General features: G+C 31.4%; 1 protein-coding gene across 1 annotated transcript in view; it reads right to left on the reverse strand.

The window, feature by feature from the left end:
• Positions 1 to 766: 766 nt before the first annotated feature.
• LOC126742254 (trafficking protein particle complex subunit 11) overlaps positions 767 to 13,992 on the reverse strand; it is a 45,081-nt gene continuing 31,855 nt past the window's right edge. The window contains exons 12-16 of the mRNA XM_050448882.1: positions 9,877 to 10,241; positions 4,518 to 4,675; positions 4,213 to 4,426; positions 988 to 1,179; positions 767 to 929 (exon numbers count right to left, since the gene is read on the reverse strand). Of these exons, the coding sequence (XP_050304839.1) occupies positions 861 to 929; positions 988 to 1,179; positions 4,213 to 4,426; positions 4,518 to 4,675; positions 9,877 to 10,241 (998 nt within the window). The 3' untranslated portion in view covers positions 767 to 860. The remainder of the gene's footprint in view (positions 930 to 987; positions 1,180 to 4,212; positions 4,427 to 4,517; positions 4,676 to 9,876; positions 10,242 to 13,992) is intronic.

Raw genomic sequence — 13,992 nt, forward strand, 5'->3', positions numbered from 1 at the left:
TCTTTTGCTTCCCCAAGATAGAATCGAAAACATGTAAATTATTATTTAATTCTAAAATGTTTTCACGTTTTCACTTTCACGTTTATACTTTACTGATCATAATTCACAAAAATCGACCGATGTCCATTCAGATCACCTTCGATACAGACTGAACTTTACGTACACGTCCTTATGTATTAAAATTTACAAACATACCTAGTATTTTGTTTTTGTCAGTTGTTTGGTATAACACTTTTAGCATGTTCTAATATTTTGATAATGAATCAAACGCTTACGCAATTCATATGTTAATTTTCAATTTATCATAAAGACTCAGGTTTATAACTTGATTTCTGTTGGACTTTTGTTTATTTTTATTTATAAATCAACTTCTTACGTAACAGTGCATGTGTGGTTGAAATTAGTGAGATAAGTTGTGAAACCCCGCTACGATTATATCAGCCAATCGCTGATTAGATGAAAATGTCACAAAAAAAGTTCTACAACAGTCGTAGAATTTAATTTTCTGTAAATCTGTACAAATATTATTATTATTTTTTTGAAAGGAATGAAAAAAAGAAATTGATGAATTAAGATATTGTCATAAAAAATAGAGACATAAGTATTTATTCTAGATAAGTGTTTTAAAAATGTCTCTTCAAGATTAGTATAGCATTTAAAACTATTTTTAAAAGAAATATTTTAGAAATTACTAGAAATTGTTTTTTTTTTTTGAAAATTGTATTAAACAGCATCAGGCCCTTATTGTTTAGAAAAAATGCAAATCTCTATCAACAGGCAGGTAAAAAACACATTTATTAACAACATTAAAATATTTTTCATTTAATTTACATGAACATTTAGAATGGGTACAGTTCTAATTAACTATCTCCGCAGGCGATTTTTTCTTTTATTGTATCATGTAGTTCTGGATTGCCTTTCGCCTGAGGCTACAAATTCATTGATTAATAAAACTCTTTTAATAAATAAAAAGTGTTTTTGACTCACCATAACATACATACTACACGAAATTGCTCGTTCAATGAGCTGATTTAACTGGTCCTGCCTTAAAGCCGGACCCTCTGTACTATTTTCCGGAATAGTAAGCATCAGTCTTGGTAGAAACACATTTCCGGCAACCAAAGGGTATAAGTTGTATTGTAGAATTTTCGTTGTGTGGGGCATTATCGATACAGTGGTCTAAAATAATAAAAACAATAAGAAATTGGATCTTCGCGTATAAGGATTTCTGAATTTTAAGGTTATTCGAAATAGTTGCTTAAAAACAAAGTACCGGGTCGTTTTAATAATTTTTGAAAGTTAGTTAGGTATAAAATGGTATTACTTTAGCTGAATTTAGTGCGAGTTGCTAAAGCGCAACAATAAAAATTCACAACTCTTACAAATATTGAGCTATCATTAGTAAATAGAGTAACAGGTTTAAATGAGATATCTGTAGAACAACAGACGACACAAGAAAACATCAATTGATGTTAACAGTTTGTGGAACTCATCAAAAAAAGTTAAAATACCAAAAATCAGCTCTCTAGGAGTTGCATAATAAGAAAATTATAGGTCGTCATTATAGTTATGACTGAGAGAAAAATTAAAAAATCGGTAAAATGAATTGCGTTAAAGTTATGTAGCCATTCGTTTAATTGTAAAATTGTATCCAGGACTTCTTACAAGTGTAAGAAATAACAGCCCACTATCCACGAATCACATCACAAGCACTTTCAATGTGCTTTTTCATTTATTTCACCACCAACTGTTTAATATATAGATCCGGGGATATGACCGTGCAATATGGTACAGGCTGATTTTCGTTATATCAACTTCTTTAAACGAGTTCTACAAGCTGTAAAAATTTTAAAAATATTCTGTATATTAAAAGCTTTCCAGCAAGCAAGAATAAATTCAACCCAGCAAAACAAATTATGTTTTTTTTTAAAGCACTAAAGTTTAGGATCAAAAATCTCTGTCACAATAATATATATATTTTCCAAAAATATAAAAACACCCGATTTTTAAAATAAATTAACCAAATTAATTACTTGTTTCGTCAAAGTCCTATTTCCAAAACAATAATGAGGATATGTCATCAGATTTAACTACGGTCCTATACTAAACTATATAATTGAAAACTTCTACCAAGGATAGAATCAGGAAACTACATTAAATCGGTCTTCTGTATTGTTGTAATATTTAAGAACATGTCTTATCAGAATATGCACTTAGAAGATACTTGGCAATTATGCTTTCAAATAATCTACAACTACAACTACCCAGGTTCTTTTATTTTCACAATAAGTTGCAGCAGCAATAGGGAATAAACAATAACTTGATACAGTTATGATCGACTGTACACATGAATTTGATACAGTAAGTCACAACATCTTATTAATTAATAGTAATCTTATAAAGGAAACATATTCATACTCGGAATATAGAACTAATAGCAAACCTGTATTGGGGGAAAAAATCTAAAGTTAGATTTTATGGCTGTTTATATGAAGATATAGAAATACAGCGTGGTGTTCGGCAAGGATGTATTTTCTCTCCTCTCCTCTTCAACTTTTATATTGACACAATCTTTGAGGAAGCTCTTACAGAAGGAGACGAAGAAATGAAGATAAACACACGATTTAACAATTTTAGGTATGCTGACGATACAATAGTACCAAGAGACATCATTCAAAAAATAAATCGTGTAAACAATATGGATTCAACATGAATTTAAAGAAAACAAGTAAATGGTTATCACAAAAGCAGAAAAATAGACGTAAACTTAACATTTGATATTCCAACTGAGAGTCCAACGTTACCAATATATAGGCACAATATTAAACGAAACTGCTAAACAGTTACAGGAAATAAAATACAGAATTGAGATAACCAGCAAACCTTTTATCAAACTCAAGGCAAACTCAGCGAACACGTAAACTTAAAAACAAGAATACTTCGATGCCATGTATTTTTAACTCTATTATATGGTGCCGAAAAATGGACATTTAAAACAGCTGAAATAAACCAACCGGTAGTGTTTAAAAAATCTGAATTCCTTGGGTAGACACGAGTTACAAACGTCGAAGTGTTACGTCGTATGAACAAAGTAGAAGAAATTTATCAAACGCTAAAGAAAAAAACTCGAATATTTTGAGCACATTATTAGAGGCTCAAAATACCAATTGCTGCGAAATATTATGGAAAGAAAAATTCAGGAAAGGCGTTGTCAGGGTAGAGAAGAACTTCAACGCTGAGAAAGCTTACAGAATGCTTCTCAATAACGTCCAATGAACTATTCCGAACAGCTGAAAATGAAGGAGATGAAGAAAAGAAGAAGAAGAAGAAGGGAATTAACACAGAGAAGATTTTAACCTAGACGACAGTGGCGTGCTCCCCCAGTGAGTAGGCCTTGCTGCAACTGCTCTGTTGTCTTTTTCAAAGCAGTAGGCCTTGGTAATCTTATAGTGTTTTAACAGTAGGGGTCGTCAGGTGTTGGGAATATCAACACTATTGTTGGCTGATTTTAACTGATAACAACACTGGCTGAATTTGTAACGATTCCGTACATTAAGGCAACTTTGAAGAAAATCAGGAGAATTTCCAGAAAGCTTAACATCAAAACTGCCTTCACTTCGAAAATAACCATACGAGATTTACTATCGAAGAAGAATGCCTACTATACATCAAGAACAGCATATACCAAATCCCATGTTAATATGGTGTACATAGGAAAGACAAAGCGACCACTGAAAGTCAGGACAAAAAACATCGAAAGTAGATCCGAACAGAAGAGGTTTCCAAACCAAGGAATCTTCAGCTAGATCAGTGTTGATAGTGCCTCTCATTCTGTAATCAGTGCGAGAATTATATTTTTATTACCTATGACGCCATTTAAAACTTATGCTGCAAACCAAACCTGCCTTTATTTTTCATCTCATGCTTTAAATAATATAATTATTATTTCAAATATGAATTGAAAAAAAAGTGAAACAAAACTAATTTAATAGGGTTACAAAAAGTATAATAAGTTATACTTAAATATATATATGTCTATAACATATGCCGAGTTAAAAATTCTATAAACACATAGTCGTTGCCTTCGCCTAACGACTCGGGCAATAAACCTCTCTACTGGTGTAGTATTTTACTAATTCCACAACCTATATAATACACTATTTCGATGTCAATAGAAAAGTTTTAAATCATCAGGACTGTTTTAAAACCTACCTGTCTAAATCCGGAAAACATAAATCCTTCGGCCGCCTCAATTCCAACATCTAGCTGAACTAAATGAGATGACTGATTCATTAAATGATATTTTATAACTACAGGAGTCCTCACGAAGCCATGAGCTGGCTTTATTAGTTTTAAATTTAATGGTATCCAATCACAGTGATAACCGTGTAGAGTGATTTGTGTGGTTGTTGACAAACCTGATTGTCTAGAATTGAAAAAAAAACACTTTAGTTAGCTGCTAATTGTGACCAAATGACAAACTAATCAGAAGTGGTATATTTTCTATTTTAACATACCTTTTCCACGTAATTTTATAATCCGCCACCGGTAAGTTTTGGTCAGATTTCCTGTCAGACGTGGCCAAATAAAATTCGGTACCCATCTCTTCCTGTTTGAAAGTGGTCCCTGCCAAGTAGCTTACTATTTCCGTGTCCATTGATTTTATTGGAGAAATCTAAAAGTGGAGTAGAAAAGGTTACTTCTTTTATTGCTGATAATTTGTTTTACTATAAAATAAATAAGTATCGGATTCTAAACGGAAAGTGTGTCAATCAAAGCAAAATCATAAGCGAAGGGTCTTGTTTACTTCACAATCTTTATTTCAAAAATCCCCCGAAACGCGTCGGGATTGTGAAGTAAACAGGACCTATTATTTTGCTTTGCATAATGGTACTTCACCATGGAGAAATCTATGGTAATCTTAGGAAAGTGTGTTGTTGAAGAGTCTTCCAGCGAAAATATAATTTGAGATAAGTTTGTATACAGGTTGGGGAATTAAAAATTACGCATTGTTCAAAAAAATGGCAACACCTCTTCCACTTGTTGATAAGCGGCCGCCTGCGGTCATCTGATTACAGTTATTTGCGGAAAAACAATTTTTAATGTGGTTTCGACTTTTGATACTTACGTTTTGTCTTTAAGGTTGTCATACATGTCACACTGAAGTGCAAGAACCTTGATATTGAAAGAATCCAGGAGCAAGAGCGACTAGAAGAAATGCTTTGTAGTGCCCTAGAAGTGTATTCAACACGATCAAGTAAAAGTGTCGGAAAGGAACTGGGTATGGATCATAAAACTGTTACCGTTACTTGAAAAAAAATGTGTACAAATGTTTCAAATATTCCAAAACTCAGGAAATGTTTCCCGAAGACCAGTGGCGAAGAATGGAATTTTGTGAGACCATGATGGAAAAAGCAGATGAAAATTAGAACTTTTGAAGAAATATCCTATTTTCAGATGAAACTTTTACATTACAATCCTTCAATATCCTCAAAAATTGAATGTTTAGGGTGGTATTTTCGGCGACCATATTTATAGAACCATTTTTTATGGATGGTACTTTAAACCCAAAAATAACTTGAGTTGTTGCAAAGCCAAGATCTTCCTGCCATTCAAATTCTCCCTGATTTAGACCTAGGATCGGTTTAATCTTAACAAAACGGTTGTCTTGCTCATAATGCCGTTATAGTAACTGAATTTTTAACAATTTTTTTTAAATCGTCCTATTAGTGAGATTGAGAATATAAAATCGCCTTCTAGATTTCCTTATGGAGAGCGAGAGGGAGACCAGTTACAAACACGAATTTAGTAAGCCAATAAATTTAGAGGAGTTTCGAGAGAAAATTGTTGGATGTGCCCATTCCGTTTCACCAGAAACTCATTAGGAAGTTTTATTTTTGTATAGTGTTTGAATTTTTGTACTTTTATCTTATTTTATTAGAATAACGCTTCAATTTTCATTATGTTATACACAGCAGAATAAACATATTGAGATAACGAATCTATATGGGTTGTACACAAATGTAAAGCCTGCATCAGAAAAATACTTTAGAAATGCCTGAACTTTCTCGTTATATTTTGTAAAATTTAATTGCAAGTAATACAGTCAATGCCCGTCAAAATCAGACGCTTATTATATTGCATGCGTGTGCGTTGCCATACTTCGCCTTTAAGCACTTCTCTATGCGTAATGATCGATTCTCTAAACTGTATACATATTTAGATATATTTCCCTAAATAAGCCCATAGAGAAACCTTTTTCGCCCATTTCCGAGAAAAAAAAATCCCACTTTAATTCTCTAATATCTCTACATTCGTGAGTAATTTGATCCTTTAATTCATTGATATTTTTTTATATTCATTATTATTCAGGTGGGATTTTATAAAGTTTGCTTTTTAAATATTGACAATTGACAATAATATGTCAATTCCGACAAACTTTATAAGGTGCGTCCAGTTTTGAACAAATTGTCAGAAAGGTTTATGAATTACTATAATCCGTGCGAAAATTAATCACAGATGATATAATAGATCACAGAAATCTATAAAATGTGGTTATAAGGTCTGTCAATTCCAAATGTCTGCATAAAAAGACCTTCAGACCGAACTCATTTATGCTTGTAGCACAGTAAAAAGAAACAGCAGAGATTTACCAACAGATATAAAAAATATAGGGAACTAGAAAGAGACCAATAAGACTGGTGCGTTATTAAGGATAGTATCATATACACTATCGGACAAAAGTAGAGCAACAAAGTTAAATTTTACTTATGTTTGAATAAAAAAAATTATTGGGTTGTGATTTTTCGCTAAGCTTAATGTCACACTATCCTTACACTGAAAGTAATATTTCAGTACATTTTGGTATACTTTTAATCATTTTAAGAACGGTAAATATTAATGATTATAAAAATTGATAAGAATGGGGGCGACAAAAGTAGAGCAACAAATTGTATTTAACAGTATTTTATTTTATTTTAGTTCAACAAAAAATATTTAACACATTTAACAACAAAAACAATTGAAAGTAATACATTAAAAATTGATAGAATATCCATTATTATTAATTACTTGCTGATAACGGCGCGGCATTAAAGCAATCAACTTCTGAATGACATTTTCGCCATTTTCGGGAAGACTTGTCCAAACTTCACTAATTTTATTTATTAAGGATTGTTTATTTGGAAACATTTGGGTCCGAATACGACGTTCTACTTCTTCCCAGAGATTCTCAATGGGGTTAAGATCTGGGGATTGTGCTGGCCACTGTAAAACACGAACATTATTTTGCCGAAACCACTGTTGAACAACTTGTGAAGAATGTTTTGGATCGTTGTCCTGTTGAAAAATAAAACGCAATGGCATTTCCCATTCTGCATAAGGAAGCATAACATTCTGCATGATATCCCTATAAACAAATCGGTCCATCGTATTATTAATAAAGTGCATAGGGCCTACCCCATTCCATGAAAAACAACCCCATAAAAATACACTACCTTTACCATGCTTAATTGTAGGTTTTACGTATTTAGGATTAAACCTTGTATTGATTGGTCGCCTCACACGCCTCATTCCATCAGAATTGAATATTTTGCAGCGCGTTTCATCACTGAATAGAACTTTTTTCCAGTCATTGACGGTCCAGTTTATATGCCGGCGTGCAAATGCCAACCTTGCTGCTCTATTTCTTATTGAAATTAACGGCTTTTTAGCTGAACGTCTACTAAGTAACTTTGCGTCTACTAACCTTCTTTGTACTGTTCGTATACCAACTGTAATTTCTGGAATTTCGGCAATAATTCGAGAATGCGTCTGTCAGTCATTACTGATGTTTTCCTTGGCATTTCCGATTTTGGCAACTTCTCTAAATGTCCCCTCTCATTATACGATGATATTATTTTGGACACAGTGTACCGGGGTAACTCTGACTGTCTTGAAATATCGGCTTGTTTGTTACCTTCCGTGAATCCATTCACAACTCTTTACTTCACATCTTTTGAAATTGGAATTCCTCTCGGCATGATTAATCTTACACAGAAATGTTCAAAAATACATAAAAATTACCTTACACAATTATTGTATCCCTTTACTTTTGCTAAAACCCTTCTTTTGAACAAATTATTTGAATGTTGCGTTACTATGAAGCATTTAAACTTAAACGTCAAAATGAAATCATTTGTTTTGATTGCGAAAATTTTTGTTGACATTGATGATCATAGCCTACTTTGTAGTTTTAAAACTTAGGGGATTTGTATACATTATCATGCATTTATAATTTTAAAATCGGTATTTGCAAATATTTCTGGAAGTGTTGCTCTACTTTTGTCCGATAGTGTATATGAAATTCAAAACTAAAATAAAATTTAAAACAAAGGTATGTTATTTTTTGAGTATAACTGAAGACTCTTTTGACGAATAGCACGTTCTAATGAAAATTAAGGTGATTTCCAAGCTCTGGATTTGGGACTTTAACTACTTTACATTTGCATTATTTTCATATTTCTAATGTATTTAAAAATTTCGTTACTATGAAATCACTTTAATATGTAGTAACTATTGTTCTAGACTATCATACTTTGTATTTTAAAAGACCAAAAGAAATAAATAAATAAATACTTATTTGCTCTTCAAACACCGGACAAAACAAACGGAGTTTTTTTATCTCTAGAAATATTTAGATGTCCAGTATTATTGGGTCTCATTATTACCAAAGAGACTAAGCAGAAGAAAGGACAAAGGAGAAAGAGCAAGTACTTTAATGCGTCATTTTAAGATAAAAGACCGAAAGGTGTGCTTTGTGAAGCGCAAAATAACTCATTTGTCGCACTAGACAGATGTGTAGAAAGTAAATAGTTAATCATATGATAAATAAAACTTTTTTTCGGTGCATGTTGGGTTTGTGCCTTACAGACACAAAGAAAAAAAAATGTTGTAGTTATTAATTAACCCGTTCGGTACAAGCATGTCATTTTTGCACTTTTCTGATAAAATTTTAAAAATTCGGACCCAAAGAGTTAAACTCATTTGAAATCAGCTTAATTAGGCAAAAAAACATATCCCTCACCTGTCATCGTCAGACATTTGATTTAGTGGACTGTATTAGGTTTTTGAGATACATTGAGATTTAATATGGTTCTTCGTTTTTACAATGAATGTTCGAACGCACATAGTGATGCATATTGGCTTACCTTGCTTCGTTGAAGTCGGGCTTGGTAGCGCTACTAGTTCATCGTTCCTTCCATATCAGGCACTCACACTTTAGGTAAAGTTTAATTTAAGTCGTTATTATAAGTTTAATTTAATTCGTTAAATAATTACTGCAGGAAAATCACCAGCGGTCAATATGTATAAGGCTGTTAGCGGTTAGTTGTTTTACAAAACCTACTTGCAAGTGTATGTAGGTACTACTGCGCGTACTTCCTTCCAATTTTTGGCAATGCATTTGGCCTGCATTGCGCAAGGTCCGTAAGGTTACAAGCCCGCAAAACAATGTGCGTATTTTCGCGGAAAAATGTATTTTAAATAAAATAGTTAATTATTTAAGAACCATCCTATGATTTCCCAATTTAAACATTCCGAAAAATAATTTTAAAAAAATAAAATATTCAATATTAATTAATCTTGGATTGATATCCAACATCATCAATCAATCAATTAAAAATACTTTGAATATATTTGAATTTCTAAGGTTGAAAGAGGCAACATGAGTGCTGCGTATTTCAATGAGCTATCCTTTTTTTTAGATCAATCAAAATATGTATAAACTTGTCCTATCTGGGATTATTAAATTAGGTATTTTTTCCTTACTTTTGGGATGTACTGGATAATATACTATAAAAAAAGTTAAAAAAAAACTGTTTTTAAACACATACTTACAAATTCTATAGCCGTTTTCTCAATACAAATAGTCCACGGCGATAAAAATTGCACCATCGGTATCACCCCGAAAATCTCTCCTGCATAAAATTTATTAATATCCTGCATCAGTGACGATACGTACTGGGTGGTCACTTCAAACGGCTGCACTATAGGCAACACCACAGTCTCGTTCTTAATACTTATCACAGGCTTTTTAGAATCTAATACGTACACTATCCTAATAGAAATGTTTTTGATTAACGGTTTACTGGCCCTTAAAAAGAGGCTGGTTTTCAGTTTGGAGTCTTGCGATAGGCTACTGGCAGTGGGTAGGGTTAGTGGGCGTTTTTCTGACTTCATTGATGGTAATGAAGAAAATTCAACTAAAATGAAAGAACACCAAAAATTGAAAAGCAAGAATAAAAATATTTGTTTAGAGTATTTAATGACAAAAAGTACCGGCGATATTTGCAATAAAGCACATCAATATTATAATAAATACATAAAAACAACTTAAATAATAAAAAATAGTATATACCGAGAGAATCTAAACTGTAATAAAATCATCTAATAATGCATGTTAAAAGTCCCATTCGTGTTACACAGTTTTTTTACTTTAAAAAATTAAGTAAATTTAACATGATTTCTGTAAAAATATAGCTAAAAAATTCTAAATCTAGAATTCTAGCTAAATCTTGCTATCTAGCAAGACTTGACTATAGTAGAATATTTAGTTCATCAAACTATGATGGACTTTATTAGAGATGTACTAATGCCACTTGGGTAAATGTTTTGATGTCTACAGATTCTCTAGAGGAATTTCACACCAACTTAACATAAAATAATGCTTTAGTAATTTAATAAACGTAGAGGAACCGTGCGGCTTCTAGCAACTCAAAGTAGATGTTATTAAATGAAAAATATAATAAATGTGCCTTAAGAAATTCTATTATTTTGTTTTTTATCTAAAATAATATATTTTTTGTCCATTATTTATAAATAGAAAATTGATTTTTCCGGTTTTAATTTACGATTTGAATTTTTTTAAATTTGTGTACGGCTCTTGGAACTAATAAGAGTTTTTTTTTTCTTAAATGTCCTACTACTTTACAATATTAAATATTTGTACAATATTAATTATTACTATACTGTCGTGCAAAGCGAACACGCTGCATCTAAAAAAATTGAACAATGTAAAGTATGGAGAACATTTTTTTTCTTTTTCGTCTTTTCTTAAGCTGCAAAGAAGTTTAAATGTTTTCGCTGCTCTATACACATGTAACTAATTATATTTAATGAGAAAAATATATTTTTGCAAAATTGTAGCGAAAAAATCACTACTCGTATTTTTATGTCAGATACTGCATTTCAAAATTTGCTTAAGAGCAATGGGATACTGCGTTTTTGCTAAATACATTGATAATGTTTGATGGATTATAATTTCCATGCATTTTAAAAACGGATAGTTTACTTTAATTTTTTTTTACAAAGCAAGAATATCAATAATGCGAAGTAAAATACCTAAGATGCACTTAATAAAAAGTTATACTAATTATATTATTTGATTCGCTTCTGGTATATTTCGCCAAAAATCTTTTCTGTTATCAGGTATAACCTCATTTAAATGTTTTTCTTCTTCTCTAAAGGAAAACCCCAAGATTCATGTAATGGTTCCAGCACTTTTATACCATTTGGCTTAATTTGCTCCTAATCCAAAAACATTGTTTTAAAAAGAAGATAATATTGAAGCGACCGGTTATATGATATGTTAATAATTTCGAATTATTTGTTTCTTTACTTACTGCTGTAATAAAAATGAATTAAATTAATTTAAATCTGAATAAGACACATTTTCAATTTCCACTGCTCTTTTATTTCTTGGGCTATAGCATTAACAAAAACCGAAAAGTTTTTACTTATTTTTTTCAGCATAGCTCCACTTGATGATGAAAATGGTCTGCTGATATATGTGTATATATCTATTCAGAATAATTATCATTTTTGTCACTAATTTAGCTTATATTTATAATACAAACAATGAAACTTAATAGGCACTAATTTTAGTTTTGGCTTCAGCAGTTTTTTTTAAAAATGCGTAAAATGTACTCGTAACATCTTCTTGATCTCTTCCGCTTATGTCAAAGCACCGCATAAGATTCTATCAGGGTCTTTTTTTCCTAGTAGAACGAAGCTCTCCTTACATATGTAGAATACTTTTTGATAAATAAGAACTTTTTAAAGGTGTATAATCTTGGCAGCATTATGACTTTCTCTCAGGTCAATAGAAATATAAATTTTAATTCTTTTCATTGTCACTTGCTTGTTGCCGGTTTTTTTGGGATTCTTGGGCTAAATCAAAATGATGTTTCTAGCTTATACAGAGTTGGCCTTTATATTTGGCCAAGGTCGGTTATTACGCGGAATGGCAAAAAAAAACTTTAAATATAAAAGCAGAGTTTACTTTAATTTACTTAATTGTGGGGTTTCCAGAATATTAACTTACAACGCCCCCAACATAAAAATCTTGTTCAAATCAGTCAATACTTTGGGGTCAACTTTAATTAATAATAAATAAAAAATCCTTCATACTGATAGAAGTGGGGTATATAAGCTCAATTGTCAAGACTGTGCTGCCACTTACATCGGTAAAACCACTAGAAAACAGAGACAAGAATTAAAGAACACATTTCTAAACCCAAGAAATCAGCTTTTGGTCTACATTTAAAAACATCTAATCACAATTTCTTCAATTCAGAGAACAGTAAAATTATACACCCATTTAACCATAAGAACTTTAAAGAGCAGGATTATTTAGAAGAATCTGAAATCAAAAAAGAAATAAAAATCAACCCAGACTGCTTAAACTTGATCGCGTTCAATGGTAATAGTAATAACCCCATATACAATTAATTTCAAAATATGTCCTTTAACTTTGTTACTGATTTTCCTTCTCTTTCCTCCCCCTACATTATATCTTAACTTGGAATCTACACTATTTTATTTTAATTTTCTTTTATCTCAATTTATTTTATAACCTATACCAATTAAATTTTATTTTCCATTTTACGATAATTTTAAGTTTTATTCTGGTCGTATAAGTTTTTTTTTTCTGTGGTAATACAGGTTTTTAATTAATTGTTTTTCTAACTCAACTATGTAATTTTACCTGAGTTTATTTCTATTTGACTGATAACCTCACCATACCCTAACCATTTGATTATAGTTTAGTATTAATAACAATATAATGAAATTTTAAATTTATATTTCCCTTCATTTCGAAATCATGGAATAGGCAGAACCATGTTTGTTAATAAAATTCATTTTCACGCCGAACATCGGCCTGTTTGTTTATTTTGAACACGGGATTAACATATACATTTTTTGCTTCATTACCGTTCATCAGGTAGAGGTTTACTTCGTTTGTTTAGTAGTTAAGAAACCATAGGCAAATATATTGTATACCGTTTTTTGAATAGTGTCCTTGCTTTAACAAGTGAGATGATGATGATTTATATCATATCTTATGTTTTTTTCGTCCCATTTTGTGACCTTTTTTTGTAACTTATTATGATTTATATTTTACAAATGTTTGTCTAATTCTAAAATACTCCTTCTTGTTCTAATTTAATGTATCTTTTTATAGTGTCTTAAGCCCTTATGATGCCTACGGCCGAAAGCGCTAGGCAGCAATTTTAAATTTATTATACGCTGAATTCAACTGAACTGTGTGTTTTATTGATAAAATAAGAAGACTAGCTTATTAGAGTGATATGTATGAAAACCTGAGATAACGATATATTTAATAAGATGTTGTGCAGTGACGAAGCCGTGTTTTCCACAGCAGGGATGTAACCAAAAAGTCCTCCTACTTATGTCGAAATTTAAAAAAAACAGTACAGGATGTCATTAAATGTGTGAGGTGGTATCCTTAGAAACCTGATAATTGGACCCATTAAATTTCAAAGATCCTTGATTAGAGGTAGATATCTCCCATTTAAAGAAAATTAAGGTTTGTAAGATTAATTTTTTCTTAAAGAATATACTAATATCATATGGGGTCAAGATGGCGCACCGCCTCATAACTTTATACCGGCCAGATTTTTTCTTAATAATTGTTTTAGTGAGTGGATCGGA

Source organism: Anthonomus grandis, chromosome 11 (genome assembly GCF_022605725.1).
Source record: "Anthonomus grandis grandis chromosome 11, icAntGran1.3, whole genome shotgun sequence".
Lineage (NCBI taxonomy): Eukaryota > Metazoa > Arthropoda > Insecta > Coleoptera > Curculionidae > Anthonomus > Anthonomus grandis.